The sequence below is a fragment of the Seriola aureovittata genome, chromosome 23 (assembly GCF_021018895.1).
Source record: "Seriola aureovittata isolate HTS-2021-v1 ecotype China chromosome 23, ASM2101889v1, whole genome shotgun sequence".
Classification (NCBI taxonomy): domain Eukaryota; kingdom Metazoa; phylum Chordata; class Actinopteri; order Carangiformes; family Carangidae; genus Seriola; species Seriola aureovittata.
The window spans coordinates 16,866,159-16,888,051 of record NC_079386.1 but is presented as its reverse complement, the minus strand read 5'-3'; the positions used below and the strand labels follow the sequence as shown (position 1 = coordinate 16,888,051).

General features: G+C 42.2%; 1 protein-coding gene across 1 annotated transcript in view; it reads left to right on the top strand.

Annotated features, from left to right (window-relative positions):
- Nucleotides 1-21,893, top strand: part of dysf (dysferlin, limb girdle muscular dystrophy 2B (autosomal recessive)) — a 69,714-nt gene that overhangs the window by 23,897 nt on the left and 23,924 nt on the right. The window contains 10 exon segments of the mRNA XM_056368741.1: nt 1-30; nt 111-140; nt 250-285; nt 749-790; nt 1,615-1,716; nt 2,424-2,585; nt 6,897-7,071; nt 7,172-7,242; nt 14,749-14,808; nt 21,752-21,850. The exon segment at nt 1-30 is cut by the window's left edge and continues 111 nt beyond it. Coding sequence (XP_056224716.1) covers nt 1-30; nt 111-140; nt 250-285; nt 749-790; nt 1,615-1,716; nt 2,424-2,585; nt 6,897-7,071; nt 7,172-7,242; nt 14,749-14,808; nt 21,752-21,850 — 807 coding nt within the window.

The following is a 21,893-nucleotide window of genomic DNA, read 5'->3' as shown; positions in this document are numbered from 1 at the left end:
GCCGCCTTCGAGCTCATACGCAGGGAAAAGGTCAGAGGTCAACCTTAGCGTCAGTTTCCTCATCTATTCTTATTCTAACAATAACTCATCTCTCCATTTTGTGTCCACAGCCAGGAATCCACCATATTCCAGGTCAAGAGGTCAGTTTGTCTTTTTCATTTTATCCTTTTTTCCACTTTTTCCTCATTTATTTTCCACTTTACTGTTTATTTTTCAGCCGTTAAAATCAGTTCCTTTTCTCGCCCACAGGGAGACATCATGGCCACCACCCACGTTCTGGACGAGGTAAAACCACAACGACCACAAGTCACAACATTTACACTGCTGTCGTCAGCTGAAAACCAGGCCTCCGTGTATTAACCTGATAACTGGAACACTGGAGGTCTCCTTGAAGCAACTTCACCCATTTTTTAATCAATTAAAAATCTGATGTGATTATTAGAAATCAAAACGATGCTCTTACTCTTCCATGTCTTCCCCTTACAAGCGATAAAACCTGTGGGAATACGTGTAATTTGACGGTTTTGCGGAGACAACAGAATAATCCTTTCCTCTGAATGAATCATTACTAGCATGTATTATTCAGTAATTTTAGCATTTTCTCCACAATTTGTGCAGAATACAACATGTAGAAACCAATTAATCGCAGTATCTCTTGATCATTTATCTTTGTGCTGAGATTTTCTCCTGTTATTTCTCTAACCTTTTTTCTTCTTCGATCTCTTTTTCTCCATCGTTTCTTCGTCAGTTGATGTTTTCAGGATTCCTCTCTGAAAACCTGCAGCAATGGGTACAATGTGCCACACATACACGCCAACCCCCCCCACACATCCATCCACATTCATTCATTTCTGTGTGTCTGTTCACTGTACAACGCACGCTTCAACATACATGCATGTTAGACCGCGTCCTTCATATAAGCTTCAACTATTCATCTGGTTTTCGTCTAAACTTGCCGATGTTTTGTGTTTCCATAATCTCACTAACAACATTTTTATCTGGTTCATATTTTGTTGATGTGTATGGAAGCCCAGAGAGGACAAGTGTAGAAACAATCTTTTTTAAAATTTGTTTTCTCACAAGATTCAGAAGAAGTTTTAAAACAAATATTTTTTGGTAACATGTCTTAGATTTTTTTTTTTGGAGATCTTCACTTTACAGTAACAATTATTTTTAGAATTAATTTATTTTTAATTTCAGAATTAAAACAATTTCTCAACACAAGATAAATAGAAAATAAAACTTTATTGTCCATTAGATTCGCACAAAATGGAAATTTGTCTTTGAAGAATAAGATTTGAAAATATGACAAAGTAGATTTTATTTGCTGTTTGTTTATCAGGAGAAAACAGGATGTAAAATAATAAAACAGCAATAATTACAGACATGTCCTCCCCAGCTTTCTGCAGGATTTTATATTGGTGGCTTTAACGGAAACTGCATTTGTCTCGACTTGAATGTTATTTTTTATGGTTTTAACACTCATTGACATTTTAATACTCAACATCTACAAATTAAACATTTATTTATGTTACTGTTTTTTATTTAGTTTTATTTGTTTATTTTCGATGAACCCCTGCTGACTCTGTCACTGTCCTGCGTTCCTATTGGCAGCCGGACGAGTCGGACCTTCCGTACCCGCCTCCTCAGAGGGAGCCCAACGTCTTCATGGTTCCTCAGGGAATCAAACCTGTTCTGCAGAGAACCGCCATTGAGGTTCGTCTAAGATCTATTTTGATTTATTATTACTCTGGTTGTATTTTTTCTGCTGAACTTTTTCTCGTTAACGATAACTTTCCTGGAAGCTTTTCATGTTTCATGAAACACTGAGCTCCTGTAGACTTGAACGACACCTGTGAAAGGTTTGAAGCTTCAACGTCTTGTTGGATGGTCAGAAAGCTTCAGAAGCCCCCTCCCCTCTCACCTTTACGACGTTACGTTCTGGAGGCGCCGTGTCTGACCATTTCTGTAACTTTCCGAAACCGACAATCCACCGCTCACACCCACTTCACACCGTGATTGGCTGTGGCGAGGTGAGAGAGGAGCCAGAGGTTTAAACTTCCTCTCTCTCAGCCTCCTTTTCAAGCTATTTATGGCACTTTTCAAATGGAAATGAGCAAGTGCCATTACGCCCATTTTTAAACGATATCACACCTTCCCTCTCTCTAATGATGGCCGAGCTTTCACTCCGCCTTCCAGTGAAGCTCTTTGTAACTTTTGATGTCTGATGTGGTCGTCAACACATCGTATGAGGTAGTTCCTTCTTTTCATGACTCAACTCTGACACTGTGCGGGTTTAAGTCTTTGGGCGTTGACACTGTAAATCAATGTGCATTTTTTATTTATTTAATTTAATTTTAAGTCATTGCATTTCTGAAACATGTAGTTAAATACTTCCTTATCTTCCCTGTCGCCTCTGTCAGATCTTAGCGTGGGGCGTTCGTAACCTGAAGAGTTTCCAGATGGCCAGCGTTACCTCCCCCAGCCTGCAGGTGGAGTGCGGCGGCACCATGGTCCAGAGCTGCGTCATCCGCAATGTGAAGAAGAAGCCCAACTTTGACGTCAACATGCTCATCCTTGATGTGGTGAGAGCACTTGTGCACACATCACGTAGATGTAATCAGCACGGAGGCCCAGCTGCTTTAATGGCTAACGAGAGCGCCGCTGTGATGTGGTCTACGTCAGTCATTTGTCTTCATCAGAGAAGCCACAATAATGGCGGTGGAGAGAAACTGCTGGACTCTACTGTTGCTTTTCTTCTTCCGGGAGATATAGAAGGAGTCGAGATGAATGTGGGTGTTGGCAGACGCTGCTGTTGTAGAAGCTCGGGTGCAGGGCTGTTTTTTCCAGCTGAAAGAACATTTAAGACGCAGGGTGGAGGACTTCTCCCATGGCTACCAGTGTATACATTACTAATGCAGTATAAATGCAGGGTGGAGATCTTTGTCATGGATGTGGCTGTCTTACAAACGCTGACTAGATGCTTTTAAACTGGCTGTCATGTGTTAGGGGTCATAACTTTCCCTCGATCTGATGCCTCATAAAAACGGACAATGCTCATGTATGTCAGATCACCGTCGATCCAGAAATGGCACTGAAATATAACAGGTGAAGTTCGGACAAGGAGCCTCAAGAAAAATTGTTTCTAAAGTTGCTAGAGTGTGTTATTTAACAGCCTGGGAAGTCACATCGCTCTCTGATCATTTCAGAAATTATGGAAATGAAAATGGAAAGGGGAGAATTGGACCTCCATTCATCAGATGAACACAAACATGAAGGATGTTTAAATATGTAGCTCTTTGCTAACAAATTAGCCACATTAGGGTGTAGTTGGTTTGTGTGGATGTTTCTGCTGCCCCCAAGTGGCACAAATCGGTTAATGCACGATTATAAATCTTGCCCCACTGGCCTACAGGTTCAGTCAGTGAGAGCAAACATCCAGAAATGTCTAAACTATGTATTCATGGTAGTTACAGGAAAAATAAAACTGCTTTGCCAAGGTAAATTTAAGAGGGGATTTAAGCGTTCGGAGCTGACCCGTCGAAGGTGAAGGTGTCGTTAAACGGCTTCAGGAAGCCGATACGAGCCGCAGCAGCGATGCTCTCATGTTGTTTCCAGTTCTTACTCGTGTGGCTCATAGCAATTGGCTTCTTTACGTCTACTACAGATTACAGTAAACCACAGGAAACTACAATTAAGTATGATGTTCATGCGGCACCCAGAAGGCTCAAGCTGCGGTAACTCTCTCAAGAGGGAATAGGTCAAAGCTGCAAACTAGGAAATATGACTGTTACCGCGAGAACAGCTGCTTTCTACTGTTGCCTTTATGCAGCTGGAGTATGCATGCAGTAAAGTGCAGGTCTATAATACACTCCCTCAAATTATTAACATACATCCTCAAATTTATTATCCGATTCCCTCAGTTTTATAATTTCTATCCCCTAAATGTTGCATGTCTAATAACTCCCTCATCTCCCTCTTTATTTTAATTGTTTTGTTTTGATCTTGAGCGAACGTTTGTGGATGAACTTTTGGGTTTTCAAGCAGCGTCCTAAATATGAGCCAGGCGGGGGTTGTCCCCCCTCTGGGACGACATCCAATGAAATCCTGCTTCAGCTGCATTACATCTCACATTTTTATTATCTTTGTGCATCTGTAAAGTTCCTCTTCGGAGGAGACCAGGATCACGACTTTTATCAAAAGAACATTAAGCAGGGAAATTCAGGGATGTAAATGAGTATACACAATGCTTAAATTAGTCATTTGAGGCATCACTCTGTCTGTAGGAATTCTACCTGTTGCACCTTTAAAGCGTAAAAGTACATCCCGAGATGTTTTGAAGCTAGGTTCTGTCAACGATGAATCTAAAGCTGAATGCACAATGTTGTATTTTAAACTTTAAACCTGCAATAAGTGATTTTCTTTAGCCATTTATTTCAGCTGCAGTGGAACTAATTCCTGAGATAAATATCTGCCTCTTTAGCTGCTAAATGCTTCAAGCTAGCTGCTAACTTTGTCTGCTGTTTGGTGCTGGTGTGGTATCATACAGCTGGTGTTAATAACTTTTTATGTGTGTGCTGGAAACAGCAGTCTATGTGGCTAAAATGATACTATGAGAGTAATGTGATCGAACAAAAACAGTAAAGTTGTGGGTCTAAAAACCAAAACAAGCTAAAGCTAAAAGCTAAAAGATGCTATAAAGCTCATCGGAGCTAAAGGGAACTTTAGAGTCAGATGATGATTCTCTGTGGGTTCATCACTGCGAGCGCCCACTTTCACATTCAAGTAATCATGCTCCACAGCCAATACAAAAATTATTGATTATACCAGCTTTAATAAAGGCTTTTATGGTCGTAATAAAAAGACTTTCTGAGCCAAACTACACCTCAGCTTCACTGTCACCCTGCAGAAAGTGTCTCTGATTCAGCCATTTATTTAAATCATTCAAACCACAATATCGAGAGCAAAACAGTCGTTATTTATTCTTGAAACGTAAAACTGTCCTCTGAGAGTATATTTCCACTGAGTTTACATCGGTGCCATTGCATTCCACCTAAGTGTTTTCTTTTGAAAACTGAAATATGGAAATATTATGCACATTTTTTCCTAACGGCAGCTCCAAAAACGGACTCAGAGAGTTTAATGTTAACAATATTAAGGTCTGAAGTTGATCACCTCAGTGTTTTATTATGACAGCTTTAACTGGGGTATGGAAATACTCACATATTTTTCCCTTAAATACAGATCCTTGCTTTGGCTCCGGCGCTTTAATGTTAACAAGATTAAGGTCCTGCGTTGACCACCGCTAAGGGTACGACAGCCTCCGCCGGACTGTGGAAACATGTACATACTTTTCCCTTAAATTCAACCCCCTGAGCTGAGTCCAAGCATTTAACGTTAACAATATTAAGGTCTTAAGTTGACTGCGTAAGTGTTTTCGTATGCCACAGGGGCATAAGAAAATGTCATGTGCATAGTTTCCTTAAATATAACTCTTTGAAGGGGTCTAACCACCTAATGGTAGCTCTCTCAGTTTATTGTGTGAGTTTAGCATCATCAGCCCCACTTAAGCCTTTTTTAAAGCCAGAGAGGTCAAATGGATTACAGTCACCAACTCCCCCCCCCCCCCCTTGAGCCGGCCTGGTTAAATGAGACTATTGTGGAGATATCGTCTTCACATGTAGCTGGTTTAGCAGCAGCAGAATCGGCTTTAGCCACAACCTCAGCTCTCTCCATAAAAAGCCGGAGAGGTGAAAGTGAAGTGAAGCCGATCGCGTCGGTTGTTTTGTTGTGACAGTTGTTGAGAGGTTTTCACGAAAACGCGAAGCGATTTTTCGCAGACGCTTGTGTACGAGCTCTGCTCGGCTTCACGTCTGTCAGCTGACACTTATGTAATCGGCACCAAACCTTCAACAAACCAGGCAGGTCAAGTGATGGTCTGTTTGTGTTCTGAAGCTTCGCTCTCTGAGTTTACTGAAGCGCTCGAGAGACGTAGGAAATATAAGATGCACGACTACAGTGACAGTTGCTGAAATTTTAATTGACAGATTGAACAGGATCCTGAAGACAGACCGACTCAGATGGTTTGAGTTTTCTATATTTATTGGTACCTGTAATCAATTCCACCTCTGGCTTTGAAAACGCAAGTTGCAGTTTTATTACATTCTCGAACAAACCTTAATATTTAACATACAACAGAGCTCTGTCAATCCGATCTAACTCTTGGCATATATCCCAAAAATGTCAGACTGTTTTTGGGCTCCTTGATTATACTAAAAATAAAACCAATATATATATATATATATATATATATATATATCATTGATAAACAAAGGAGCACAAAATGCTCCTTTTTAAAGTAAGTGGATGTTTTGTTGAAAAGCTCAGCTCTGGTGTCTTTGTGATGAAAGAAGCTGTTTTAAAGTTTTAATGCAAAAAAATGAAATGACATAATCGTTTTGCTGAGTAAGATTTCTGCTCTAAGAACAATAATAATGACAATAATTCAAACTGCCGTGTTGACATTTGATGACAGTCGGATGTAAACATTTATTTTAAATCCTAAATTGATCTTAAGTGAAAGGGACGTTTGTGCCCTGAGATCAAATCTCTACCTCCATGAATTCAGTCATTTCTCCCTTTACGTGGGAGGGGTCAGCTAAGGTGTAACGATGCCCTGATTGGACGGTCACCAAGGCGTGACCAATCAACTTTCAGACAGTCAGCAGCCATAGCCAATCAGCATCAGGTAGGAAAGTGGCATAACCAATTAGAGTTAGGTGCAGCTGCAGGTTGAGCGGATATCTTTTTCATATTTTTCCCCCTTTTCTTTCTTTCTTTCTTTCTTTCTTTCTTCTTCCTCCATCATCATGTTCTTCTCCCTCCTCTCCCCGCAGAGACTTCCCCGCGAGGAGCTCTACATGCCGCCGATTGTCATCAAAGTCATCGACAACCGTCAGTTCGGGAGGAAGCCGGTGGTCGGTCAGTGCACCATCCGCTCGCTGGAGGAGTACCGGTGTAACCCGGAGGAGGAAGGAGCGACGGTGACGGAGGAGGAGGAGGGATGGAGACGTAAGACGGGGGAGAGGTGGATGGATGGATGGATATGACAAAGAGCCTGACTGATCATTAACGTTAACAATGTCTTTCTGATGTGTGTTTGTATGTGCAGGTGACATGCCTCACTTTTCTGGGGAGGTTTTTATTGACATCGATGACGAGCAGCCGCTGGTACCTGACCAGGTAAAAACCAACTAGCTGGTTAAAGGTGTTTATGTGAATAACGCTGCATTATTATATGATGTGTTTGCCTCTCAGTACTTTCTGATTTCCCTAACCTGTCTGTTTTCTTCAAAGGAGCTATTTGTAAGTTTTGCTAATTGCTACAAAGCTAACGTTAGCATTAGCAGCTGTTTACTCACCAGTCTGGAAGAAACGTTGCGAGTTCAGCATCAAACTCGGGTCCTTTACTCGCCAACACGATGTTGACTCTTATTTTGCTTCTGTTTCTATCACTTCTTTTCTTCTACAGTAGTTAGCATAAAATAATGAACATCTTACCTTTGATCTGGAAGTACGCACCTCCTGAAATACAAAATTCAGGGCAAGGAAGTCACTGTAAGTTTAAATATTCTATGCAAGGAGGCTGCTGTTGTTGTTGTTTAATTAAAATTAAACTCAGGTCCTTAATAATTTTGAACAATTTAATAATAAGTCATGAAGGAAGTGTGTAGATTGGGTAAATTACCACGCTGGAGTTTCTTTTTCAGATCAGGTCAGTTAATGATATGAGGACTGGGCAGACCTGCAAGCCTCAGTGAACAATGTGAATGTTAGTTCAGTCCTCCAGATGCAAAACTTTCAGATTTCACATAACAGAGAAAAACAACCTTCGTCCAGACAATTAAAAACATAGTGAAAGAAATACAGTTTATACCAGTCGGGAAATGAGTAAAAACTCAACTTACAGGCTTCTCTAGTCGCACTCACCGAGCTCGAGGCATATTTATCAATAATCAATACATGCTGTCACAGATATCACAGGTACTGAGTGAAGGTGAAGTAACTCGTGCTGGTTTTTGTAGAAGAAGCGATTAAACTGCAGCTGAACTCTTGTTCTGCAGTTGCTCTCAATTACAGCTGAAACGACTGTAGGCGGCTTCATAACCTGTGATCCAGTCATTTTCCTAATGCATGTATGATGTGTGTGTGTGTGTGTGTGTGTGTGTGTGTGTCATGACATTTTCATTAACGTGTTTATCTGGGTATGTGTGTGCATCTTTGTATGAGTGTGTAAATGTGAGCTTTTTCGGGCGTGTAAAGGGCAAGTATGAAACACTCATCTTTCCACAGGGAACATCTGTGTGTGTGTGTGTGTGTGTGTGTGTGTGTGTGTGTGTGTGTGTGTGTGTTATGGCATTCATACAGTTATGAGGACTGATTAAAAGGGGAGTCTGAATGTGTGTGTGTGTGTGTGTGTGTGTCTGTATCTTGGTTTAAGTGTGTGTGTGTGTGTGTGTTCAGCGGTACAGCAGCATAAATAAACATGTTCTGACATGATGACATGGCAACCGTCTCTGTGGTCGGTGGCTGCCGCGGCGACCACGAGACTCGCGCTCGTCACCAATCATTAACATTTTCTTTCTGTGTCTTTTCTCCAAGTTTAAAACTTTAATGTTCTCTTTCTCCTCTCTCCAGTTTCTTTCTTTCTTTCTTTCTTTATTCTTTTCTTTCTCTGTTAAGGAGGAAGATGGAAACTATTTTACGATCGACCTAATCCCTGTCGATAATTCACTCTTCACAATTTACATTTCATCATGTACACACATGTTCAAACCCGAACAGATGCAAAGATAAGACAAACTTCACATTCTTTAGGACACTCACACACAAAAACACAGACATTAGTATCAGACTAAATCAATCTTATCTCAATCTCAAAAATAACATCTGTATTAATACACACCAGGACATTTTGAACATCTGTCCTTGATGTATCATATAGAGAAGGATTCAGTTCCCAGGCCGTTGTGCAGATTTAAAACACGGTTCCCAACCTTTTTCTGCAGCTTATAAATTATCTTTAAGTTACAAGGACTTTTGCGTCTTTTTAAAGTTTGATTTTCAGGATTTTCAGATGTCAGAACCAAAACTCCACAAATATTAAATAATACAGAAGAAGAAGAAGCAGAAAAGAGAAGGAGTTAGAGAACAGTGATCCAGCCCAAAGTCTAGCAGCTGTATTAATTATGACGGGAGCAAGAGAAGAAGTAAAGAGACCTTTTTAAAGAGGGAGGATGTTGTGGTGGATGGATAAGTCGCCAAAATGTCCGACTTAAGCACAGGAGACTGTTGTTTTTATTCACCATTACCACGATTGCTCCCTAACCTTCTTCACTTGTTTATTGTTGTAACAATAGTGACGAAGATCCTTTAACCTTGATGAAGTGCTTATTCTAAACCCAAACCACGATCCGTCCCTAAACCTCACCAAGTTGTTTTCTTCACAAATGGGGGGAAACGTTTTTTAAATGTCAGAGCGCATAGACTTTTACTTTTTTTGGCACTGAAATGCTGCAAACAAAATTTTATATCTTCCTTTTTAAATTTGCTCCACGTCCTGATTATTAAACCTGTTTTTCAAACATGTCAGCCGAGGATTTCCGAACATCCGACTTCTGACGAGCTCCGAGCTTTAAGTCAATTACTGTCGACTGAGAAAATGCAGAGTCTGTAAACACGCAAAAGCAACGTCTGATCCCCTGACACACACACACACACACACACACACACACACACACACACACACACACTGTCGACTGACGACTGTATAGAATCAGGATACAATATAATTTGGTCTTATTGGTTTGGCAGAGTACATGAGGCCGTCATACACTCTGCTGGTGGGGGCAAACATAAATAATGCAGCCCTATAAATACACACACACACACACACACACACACACACACACACACACACACACACACACACACAGACTGCAGCTATTAAGTAATCCTGTTTGTACCAAAGGGAACTGAAAGGCTCAGGAATGCACTGTCATCAAACTGTGGCGGCAAAGTCCATTAAAAAATAACACAAAACAACAACTCTTCACTTACTAAAACTCTTTACTACAATAATAGGAAGAGGAGAGGAGACACAGAGTTGAGGGAATAAGATGTTACTGTAAAAAAGAAGAGGAACGCTCCCCACACAAATATTCTATCTGACGTTAGACAGTGTTTCTTCGCTTACAGTCATTTCATCATGTAAACTTTTAAAATGAACTTTTACAGCCTTAAAAATAATCAATCTTTATGTTATTTATGTTTGAATTCAATGATATTTCATGAATACATGAGAGGGAAACACCAGTTTTGCTATTGAGTGAAGGGTGGACATCAGCAGATTAGCGTAGCTTAGCATAAAGCTTTGTGAAGAGATACCAAACTCCGTCTTCTATAGCATCTCTAAAGTAGCACGTCGTATCTTGTTTGTTTAATCTGCACAAAACCCGGCACCTGGTGGTTTCAGGGGGGTGTCTGGGTCTGTTTCCAGTCTTTATGCTAAGCTAAATTAGCAGTAGCTTTCTTATTTAAGCTGCAGAATATTGAGATATTTCTGTAGAATAAATGTAAACATCATAGATGAATTAATCTTTGAAAAAAAACGTCTCATCCAGTTGATATTTATTCCGAACTGTAATTATGTAAAACCAACTGCTGCCTGGTAAGAAATGAGTTGGGACAGTGTGGCATGCGTTGGAAAAAGTCCTGCAGTAATGTTTAAGTGAGCGGGATTTGAAGTTAATGAGCTACAACGTGGAAAACCACCGGATTGGCCCTTTTCAGGAGACTGAAGTAACGTTCAAAGACAGCGAATCTGTGCAGGACTTTTTGGATTCTTTAGGAAAGAATTCCAAACTCGTGATTCCTGTCGAGCTCGTTTGAGGACGTCTGCTCTGGATCCCACGTCTTCTTCTCTTCTTCTCTCCCACTTTTTCCCCCTCAGCCGTCTCTTCTTCTCTCCATCCTCCCCTCCATCGCTTCTCTCGCTCCTCCTTCTCTTTCTTCTTTCACCTTATTATCCCTCTTTCTCTTCCCTCTTCTTTTCCTTACTCCTTTTCTAATCTCTCCTCACTTTTATTTCCTTCCTTCCTCTCTCATTTTTCCTCTCTTCTCCTTCCCTTCTTCATCTCCTTTCTCTTGTACCCTTCTCTCTCTCTCCTTGATTCTTGCTTCCTCACCTCATCTCCTCTTCCTCTTCTGTCTCCTCATTTTCCTGTCCTCCATCCTCCCCCTCATCTTTCTCCACCTTCACTCATCTCACCTCCGTCTCTTTATCATCTTCTTCTTCTCCTCTTTCTTGCTCTCTCCTCATCCTCCTCCCTTCTCCTTTTTTCCTTCGTCTTTCACCTATCTCCTTTCCTCTCCTCTTCGTCTCCTCTGTCCTCCCTCCTCCTCCTCTTCCTCCCTCCCCTCTTTCTCCTTTGTCTCAGTGAAGTCTTCCTCCTGGTGATCACTGACGGGGAAAATCTGACCCCATCTCTCTGCTACTGTCGATGATACACAAGGCAGACCCTGTGGTTTGTGTGTGTGTGTGTGTGTGTGTGTGTGTGTGTGTGTGTGTGTGTGTGTGTGTGTGTGTGTGTTACAGTGTGTATAAACAAACACAGAGAGTCTGGTCCTTGTTAGTCGTCCTCTGTCTCATTATCCCCTCAGGACCGCTCTGGAACTCTCCCTCCATCTTTTTTCATCTGCCCCTCTTTCCTCGTCTCCTCCTTTCCTTTCCTTGCTGCCTCCCGTCAACTTTCCCTCCTTTCATTTCACCCCCTTTTCTTGATTTCCTTCATCCCCTTTTCTTCCTCTTTCACACTCTTTCTCCTGCACAACCTTCCTTCTTACCTCTATCCCTCTCTCTTTCACTTCTCCCTTTCTCCTTCTTCTCCTTCCTCTCTTGTTTCTTTTCATCTTTCCTCCTCTTCCAAAGAACTTTTCCTATCCTTCTTTCTGTCTTCATATTCCCTCTCTTGCACAACTGTGTACATGCCACTTTCAACATGCACAAGTCCTCATCACTCTTTCTTCCATCCTACCTTCTCTCCTCTTTACCTCCTTCCCTCCCTCTTTTACTGCCTCCTTCCTCCTCTTTTGCTTCTTTTTACTCTTTCATTCTGACACGACTCCTTCTCTCCGTTACGCTAAACTTCTTCCTTCCCTTTCCTTCTTTCCTTCCTCACACTCTTTCACTCCTTCCTTCCTCCGTCCTTACCTCTCCCTTTCCACTCTTTCTCCACCTCCTCCTCTTTTCTTCTGTTTTCACGTCTTTATCTTTTTCCTCTTCTTCACCTCTCATCATTCCTCTTCATTGTTTTCTCCATTTTTCTCTCTTCTCACGTTCTCTCTCTCTCCACTCTTTCATTGTCTCATTCCTTCTGTCCTTCTCTATGTATCAAGCTGACAGTTGTTTTAATGTGGTAGCTCATTAAAGGGCATCCTGATGTTGTCCTCTCTCTCTCTCTCTCTCTCTCTCTCTCTTCATTGTTGTGGTCGGTCGACCATTCATCTGCTCTCTGATCCTTCCATCGACTTTAAATCCTCTCTGCCCGTTGTCTTTCTTTTAATTTCTTTCTGTGTCTCTTTTTTTTGTTATTCCATAACCCACAGGCGCCACAACAGCCACACACACACACACACACACACACATACACACACGTCAATGGCGTGCATTAATGAATTAAATCAAAAACACTGATTTTATAAAACGGTTAAGAAGTCAGAGCCTCTTTCTCGCTCTCTCTCTTTGCTCCGTCACACACACACACACACACACACACACACATATGCATAACATAAAGACATATGGCGAGACATCATGGGACTGTCTCTAATATACAGTTGTTACCTCATACTTCTGAAATTGACCCCCTTCACTCTCCAAACCACACACACACACACACACACACACTGTTTTTCCATTTTCTTGCACTGATGCAAAAACTGAATTGTCTTGTTGTGTTTGAGGGGGGTGACATTGAACGTTTGGTGACATCACACGTCCAAATATGTACATTACAGTGTAAGTGTGTGTGTGTGTGTGTGTGTGTGTGATGAGTCCAAGTGGGGTGTTGAAATTATTAAACACACCCTGACATTAACGCCCCCGTCCAATAACGGCGCTTCGACATCAAAACAACTCATACAGATACAATAACAGTGACGCAAACCCACCGACGCATTTGCGGTGACAGCTGAAAGTTCTGCACGCCTGTCGACCCAAAACGTTTGCAGATCCGAGCGATGAATCACTTTTATGCAGTTATTGAAATTTGAAGGCGTGCAACAACCTCAGCAACAAGCAGCATTGTTTTATCTGATACTTTTAACATTAGTGTCAAAGCTGATTGAAGATTAAATCTAAATATCCATGTAGATTAGTCAGCCCCCTGATTCTGGTTAGACATGGGGTCAAACTCTGGTCTGTGTTATTTAAAGGGTTACTTTAGCATTTAGGATTTCACACTGAATACTACGTTTCCCATAATGCAACCAGTTTCATCTTTTCATCAGCTATCTTTTAATAATGCCACACCGAGTCAGAAACACAGGCAGTTAGGGTTAGAGTCCACGAGGACCAGGAGACTGATGGGCGGTTCTCAGGCTAGCGCTATAGCTAGTTAGCTAATCTAGCTAGCTAACTAGCATGTTTACTGCTGGCTGACCACAGTTGGCTCTGCAAACTACTATTATTTATCTGGGTGTTGACAGTTTTATGACTTTTAATTAAAAAACATTTTACCACGGATAAATCTCTTGCTTTATTTTTACTACAGTGGCACTGAGCCGTGTCCTTTTCATTAGGCCCATATGATGTTTGTTTTTTTTCTCAACAGACAATCTTAACAGATCTGGTGTAAATCTTTAATTTATATGAACATTAAAGAATCTGCAGTAAAATTTGATGATAATTTCACAGCAAAACTGTAACACACAAATTGGAAATTCCCAGATTTCGAAGGAAACACTTAGTATGTTAATTAGAGAGCTTTAGAAGTGCTAGTAGCTGGCTAGCGGCTAGCAGCTTCACTGTTTTCAGGCTTTATGCTAAGCTAAGCTAAGCTAACAGTGTACTGGCTGTAGCTTTCACATTTGACAGACAGATATGACTTTTATTTATCTTCTCATCTACAGTTACTCTTGAATGTGAATCTTTTATTTACAGCGTTTTTGTAGTTTAGCCGTGATGTGAGAGAAACAACCCAAAGAAAATGACCCAACTTTGCTCCTTTTTTACCCACATTGTTTGTATTCACGCTCCGATGCGTCCTTGCCTCACCCCTTCCTGTCGTCTTCCCCCCGTTCCTCCATGTGCTCAGCCTCCTCCGTGACCTCATGTAAACACGCTGTCTGCACCTCGCAGAAGCGGGACCTCCCAGGGAAAGAAAAATGGGCGACCCGCTCAGTTTTTCCGTCGCGAAAAACGTTTTTGGACTCAATTGTTGCTGTGATGGTGACGACGATGTTTCTGTGTGTTTGAGTCACTAATATATGTCTGTTGATGTTACTGTTTAAGAATACAGTGTGTTTTCTGTGTGTTTCTAACATTACGCACCTACTTTCTGACAGATTACCCCGTTTCATACTATTTGTCTTTTTGTACACAATTTACTGCAGGTGTTCATTTCTTAATCTAACAGCTAACCTGAAAGGTGTGTGTTGTACATAAATGTGTGTGTGTTTGTCTCGTAGCTTACAGATGGAGCCGGTTCTGCTATCATTAACCTTTCAACCTCTAGTTCCAGCCTTCATGTAGGTAACAAACTCACCTTCTAACTCATTTCATTCATTCATGTTCAAACACTTGTCGTCAAGCATATTTCCCACTTGCCTGCGTTAATCCTTGATTTTATAACCATCCATCAAATTTTTATATAGACGTTACGACTTTCTTTATTTCTTAGTCGCACCTTCATCTTCCACTTCGCATTTGATAACCTCAATAACCATTAAACTTTTTACTTGATACAGATCTGTTCACATTGGCAACAAGTAGAGTGGAGTATGATCCTTGAGATATAGGTACCGTTAAAATCTTAACGATTCCCATCTTGAGTCATTTGTTTAATATGTACAAAACCCAAAGTCTAAAAATGACTAATTGTGGTTTTACAGGGACTATTACTCGGTCCCTCACGTAACCTGTTGGTTGAAGTTTCATATTTCGCTTTCAGACAACAAACGTGGTATCGGTCTTGTTATTGATCTCGTCATCGAAACTCTTTGAAATACTTCTTTAAACCATCACCTTACAATAAAAATCCAGTGTGATGGAAAAGAAGCCGATTTTCATACACACAGAAATTAATGGAAACCAATGAATGTATGGAAGTGTAGGGGGAAAATATCTGATTGTATTGCATGCATTCAGATATGTTCTAGCTAAATGTTATTCCTCGTGTTCATAGAGACCCACACTGTGCTTCACTAGCGAGGCAGCAGACCGTAGCAAAGATCTAATTTTAGAGTCAAAGCCCTTTTTTATTGATGGAGTTTATTTGAAGTAAGACACTGACGGATAACTCCGGCTGCGGAGACGTGAGGGGGGTTTGATGTGGAAGGAATACGATAAAGAAAAAAAAAAAGAAAAACGTTCTTTCGCTCTCGGATGAAACGAGAAACTTGCTTTTTTGGTCTCGGCTCAGGAAAAATACTTTCTACTCAAGAAATCAGGTTTTTTTTTTTTTTTACAGAGCGCCACACGCCGAGCCGTGCGGTCGCAGAAGAAATGGGATCCTAGATTTGAGCGGGAGACCACGCTCCTTGTTACATTCTTCCGTTTTGTTTATCTAAGCCAGGTCAATTTGAAGACTTAGCTTGACCCGGACCAGACTGTGCACACAAATACACACATCCAGTAGTGCTCTCTCCCTCCTCGTCGACAGTAATTGGGGGGATGATTCCTTTCTCTCCAAACAAAGATATTTGTTTTATTAAGGGTCAGATATTGAGACCAGTCAAATTAAAGGCTCGGTTTTCTGTCTAGCCGGGGCCAAAGTCAACAGAGCTGCTATAGATCCTCTATACCACAACTCTCGGTGAGCAGACAGTTACCAAAGGCCGAGGGAGGGATGGATAAATGAGAGAGGGAGAAAGTGACTAAAAGAGAAGCCGGGGGGAACGAAAAGAATCAGGAGAAATCTGACTGAAATAAGGAGAAAAAAAAGAGGGGGTTAATATCTGAAGGCACCAGAAACAGAAAGGCCTGCTCTCTCATGTGCTGTAAATCCTGGCTTCTTAATCTCTGGGCTGCGACCAAACAAAAAAAAAAGGGTCATGGGCGTTTTGTGTGATGATTACCAGATTACTGCAGCGGAGTGTGCGCTCAGTAGTGCGCGCCGTCCAAGGCGGATCAGTCGGATTCAGTTTCAGAGTTGGAAAAACTTTAAGAAGATCGGCTGTCGGTCGGAGCCATCGACCCCCCGCCGAGATGTTTGAGATCATACGTCGCTCGGGTGGAAAATGAACATTGTGTGTTTCACGTTTCATCCGCGGCGTCGAAGGCTCCGTGACGGTGTGTGTCATGGATCAAACCGATCTACCCTCTTGTTGTTTCACCCCTTTAGTCGTGTCACTTCCATGTAATGCGGCTACGTCTTCTGTCGGTGTTAAATATGAATATGTGTCCCTTCAATAACTGCGGTTGCACCGTGTCTCTCCTCTATTCCGGTTCGTCGCCAAAAAACAGTCAAGTTTGGTTAAAATCTCACTCTGAAAATGTTGTCGTTTGCCTCCACGTCCATAAATCCTTCCTGGCTGCTCTCAGACCAGAGAAACTAACTGAGGTGGCTTCATGCCAGGTGACTTTGTGGCATTTTTTTTTTTTGGGGAGGTTTATGAAACACACATTTATGGCCCTATAATGACACAGTGACCAGAAACAAGATGTCAAAGTAGCTTACTAAATCATTGTTGTTTTTCTTGTTCTGCTAATTTCAGCCACAGACTGATGTAAGCTGCTGTTCACCTCCAGATTGTGAACGCTGCACATATTTGCTGCCCAGAAAAGTCGTTCAGATGTGTCCGTGCACCTCTGGGTGACACGGGTTCACTGCTTTTATAAGTTCACCGTTAGGCCCGCGAGCCAGACGTTGAGCGTAGCGGATATTCCTCCGAGTTAACAATCCCTACGTGACACGCATAAACAGACGTGTTTGGTTTCAGTTCTCCCCCCCTGAGTCGCCGAAAATATCAGTTTGTGCAAGTTTAAAGGTTCATTTGAAACAAACTTGTGTGTTCGACGTCTCATCCGATCATATCTAAAGTTAAAACCGTTCCTAGCAGCCGCACTCAAAGGTTGGAGGAAAAACTTGAAGAACGAGACGTGATACCGTAAAACACTCAGAGAAACCAAATCCTGCAAGGTTTGGATGGTGGGTCGCAGTCGGGCGGGGCTTGGTGACTGCTTTGTTGTGACATCACAAAGTTACAGGAAGTCGTACCGGCTGGTTTTAAGGCTCAGTTTCTGAATTACAGGCTGTTTGCATTTCTCTGTGGACTTGAGCGCTTTCTAGACACTTAATAAACTTTCACTTTTTCACCAAAGTTCAGCCGAGTTTTAACCTGTAGACATTCAGATGTCTTTTAACCTATGAATTACTAAGTACAGCCAAGGGAAAAAACCTTCCAATCAAAGTAAGTAGTATTGGAGAAGTTTCATTGGTGGATAATCTGTTCCTCAGCCTAAACACGGGCTTTATAATGAAGGATTTTTTAAAAAGTAAACAGCTCATCAGTGGCTCTTTAAAGCGGTGACCACTGCTAACGCTAACTGCCCTGTTCTTCTTCGGGTTATTCCAGACTAGCGAGAAGTCTGGTGTGTTTCGTTTCCTGCACGTCAGAGGAGTTTTCCAAGAAAAGAAGTAGCAGGCAGCACGAGCGCTTCGCAGCAAATGGAAAAGCTTTCAGGAACGAGACGTAGATTAAGTCACTACTGTGCAATGTCAATCAGTGATAGCAAAGAAGACATTTATTTATGTGAAAATGCCACAGATTTTTACTTGAGGTTTGGTGCTCTGCCTCGAAAACCACAAACGGAGGGAATGACAAATACACACAAACAGCTCCGCTGAAACATCCATCCCAGTTTTTCCACATTCTTCGCGTCGACCAGTTTATTTTGGAGACGCAGAACGGGGTCAGAGAAAATCAGTGCAGGTTTTGGGCTTTAATGGGCCGGCGGCTAAGCTGCGTCTTAAATCAGATTAAAGTTTAAAAAGTCCACATTTTTAGACAGAATACGACGTAATGACTCGACAAGGCCTGTAAATCTCCTCCAGTTGTGGTTGAGGAATTCAGGCCCAATGCATAACCTCTGCAACACTTGCAGCCCCCAGTGTCCCATGATCCAGGGGCCCCACTCATGTACCATGGAGGGCCAACAGTCGGCCAGTTGTTATTCCAACCAGTCGCCTCAGCAGGTGGTTTGTTTTTGGAGGCTCTTGATGGTCCATGATCATTAAATTGTTCCCCCGCTCATATTCATAACGAGCTTTGTACGCTGCTCAGCATCCTGCAGCAGATTATCACTGGTATTTGCACTTTGTCGGCTCTTTGGGTCTTGAGTTTTGAGTCTGGACCATCCGAGTTTTACTTTGACGGATGCAGCTGTGGAGCCTCTTCCAGCTCCAGCTTTCCTGCTCCTGACCCCTGACCCTTGACCCCGTGCTGTGGAAGGGATTTCCCCACAAAAAAATGTTTGTATTGAAGCAGCTCGGAGCTCTTATGTAAATCCAGCCTCTCCGCTCGCAGCGGTCTTGGCAGTGCCAGTCTGGTTTGGTTAGCCTGGCTTTCCCTGCAGGGCGTAATGATAGGCTGCAAACCGCACTGACACCCTGAACAGACCACTGCAAGCTGTGTGTGTGTGTGTGTGTGTGTGTGTCTGTATATATATATATGTGTGTGTGTGTGTGTTCGATCTCCTGAGTGTATGCTTAATACACGTTGCAGTCTGGAACGCTCCACCGACGGCCTTAATCTGTCTGAATCAGGAGTCGTGGACTTGAGCGAACACACCCTGACACACACTGGTGGGCGCACACACACACTTTCTGGCGCCCCTGTCATCAATGCTTGGCACTGGCTGCCCACAGAGGACGCATTAACACACACCAGACACTTCACGCCTCAGACACTGAGCGCCATGCGTGTGTGTGTGTGTGTGTGTATGTGTGTGTGTGTTATGTCCTAGTTAAACGCCACGTGCTGCCCTTTTCCATGCCATGTTGCCACTTTGGAAAAATTAGGAATTCCATAGTTTTCCCCTCCTCAGTGTGTGTGTGTGTGTGTGTGTGTATGTTTGTGTGTGTGTGTGTGTGTGTGTGTGTGTTTACATGTGTGTGTCTCTAAGTCTGTGGGAAGTAGGAGAAAGGGGATTCCACACCAACCCAGTGCCATAAGAGCACTTTTGTTCTACATTTATGTCTACACACACACACACACACACACACACACACATACACACACACACACACACACAAAAACATACACACACAGACACACACACAAAGGAAAAAGTGGTGCATGCGTCACAAGTGTGTTTTAAGCTCGAGTGTTCCTCAGAGGGTTGAAGGTTGCAGGGCGGGACGGGTCGAAATGAAATGTATGTTTTTATGTGTGTGTGTGTGTGTGTGTGTCTGTGTCTGTGTGTGTGTGTGTGTGTGTGTGTGTGTGAAGGGGTAGGCTGGTAGTTTGATCTGTCCCCTCGGTATTCCCCATCTTTGTAGTCGTTGTTTCCTCGTTGCGTCAGGGCCAATGGGCACACACACACACACAGACACACACACACAGACACACACACACAGACACACACACACACACACACACACACACACACACACACACAGTCGGGCAGACAGCGGTTTCGCTTCTGTGAGAAAATCCCTCAAAATGAGTGTTGAGAAAATCTCCATGTTGCCAATGTGAACAGACTTTTAGTGAATTTGATGGATGGCGCTGCTTCACACTTGAGAAAATAAAAGTCTTGATAAAACCAAATAACAGGGTTTCATTCAAAGATGTTACACATCCCTAAAAAAGAAGGAGAAAAAAATCATATCATATAAATTAGAATGACCGGTATCCACGCCACAAAAAGGCATCAGTCAACATTTCTAAAACAAAGATATTTTATCCTGCAAAACAGAACGACATTGTGAGCGCTGGCCTCAGGGTGACTCATGACTGTAATAGTAAGACTTTAACTGCCTCCGCTTTCATGCCAGAAGTCATTTTGTAATACAGGGATTTATTTCTTTATTTTTTTTTTTGTTTTTAAATGGTGTATGTTTCATCTTGGAATGAAACCCTAAATGTCTTATGAGAATAACTATTAAGAAATGTGTTGAAAAGCCACTTAAAACGTGTTTAATCCTGTTATTTTAGTGTGCGGTTACACCGCCTCAGCGTTGTGTGTCTTGTTATTGAGTGAATGTGCTGCATATGATGAAATTTAACTTCTGTCTAACTTGTTTTTTTTACTCTGTAACGTGGGCGCTAGATGATACAGTGGGTAAGTTTGTGAGCAGATTCCTTTAATCATGTGAGAAAGAGATGAATTGGAGATTTCCAATCACTGCTTTAAGCTCAGCGAGAGCTCACATAATGTAGCAGAGCGTGATGTGTGTTGGGTTTCTGACGTTTCTACTGACGAAAACTACGTGACTTCACTTGACTTTTAGTCTTTATCGATAATCAGACACAAGACTTCACTGTTATGAACAAAAACAAGATCATTCAGCTCTGAAATTACAATTGATTCTAAATGTTGGTTGTCCGAACCACATTGGAAATCCGGACTCGATTCTCCTCTTCCTCACTGTCATGAATCACGTTTATTATTACACCATCCAATCCCGAGGAGGTCAAACGTCAGGGCCGCAGTCCCCAGACAAGCTGAAGTCCACTTCAGAGTATTTGGAGTCCCTGTGGAGAAGTTCTGCTTTCAGCCACTGATGCTGTGACCGCACACGTCATGCACCCGGAGACCAAAAATAAGTCAAAGAATCTGGCAACATGCACAGACGAAATGAGAGCACAATAACACACGATAGATCAGACAAGTTTTCATCCCACCTGCCCTGGTCTCCTGCAGGATATTAATGTCAAACAGAGGAGGGATGGAAAAGGGATTCTCTTCGCTCATATCTAAACATACAAACACCACTTCTGTTTTTTTTGTTTCCTCTGATGTCCATGTTGGTTTTGTCCACTTTTGTGCCTGTTCCCATCCCAGTGTTTGCCCGTTTCCATTGCCTCATAATGCCCATATACCATCACCTTAATGCCACGGAGCCACCAGAGGCAATTCTTTTTTACTTGTGTTGACGTGAGTTGGCGAACTCCATGTTGCTATGCGATCATTGGAAAAATCATGAGGAGCGGGCTGAGCTCCGCTACAAAGGCAAACATCACTCGCTACAGGGCTTTAAAGGGTCAAAGGTCATTAGTGGAGCTTAGACGTTACATGGAGTTACACCCAATTAGTGATGGAGAATCTTAACTTGGCAAGTCAGTCTGCAAGAAAAATAAAGATGTGGAGATGAATCCAATGCAAATGTGTAAAATATAAAAATACACAGTTTTGCAATTTGTAATAAAGAATATTGCTAAAAAATCTCATCTCCATCTTCGTCATTAGTGTCTCCAATCCACTGTCAACCTGCCGACCTCTGACCTCTGATCATGTGACCAACAGGAAGAAGAGTTCATGGACTGGTGGAGTAAGTTCTACGCCTCGACCGGAGAGAAAAACAAGTACGGGACGTACCTGGAGAGAGGCTTCGACACGCTGAAGGTAAGACAGGGGGTTTAATGTGTGTGAGCATGTGATATTGAAT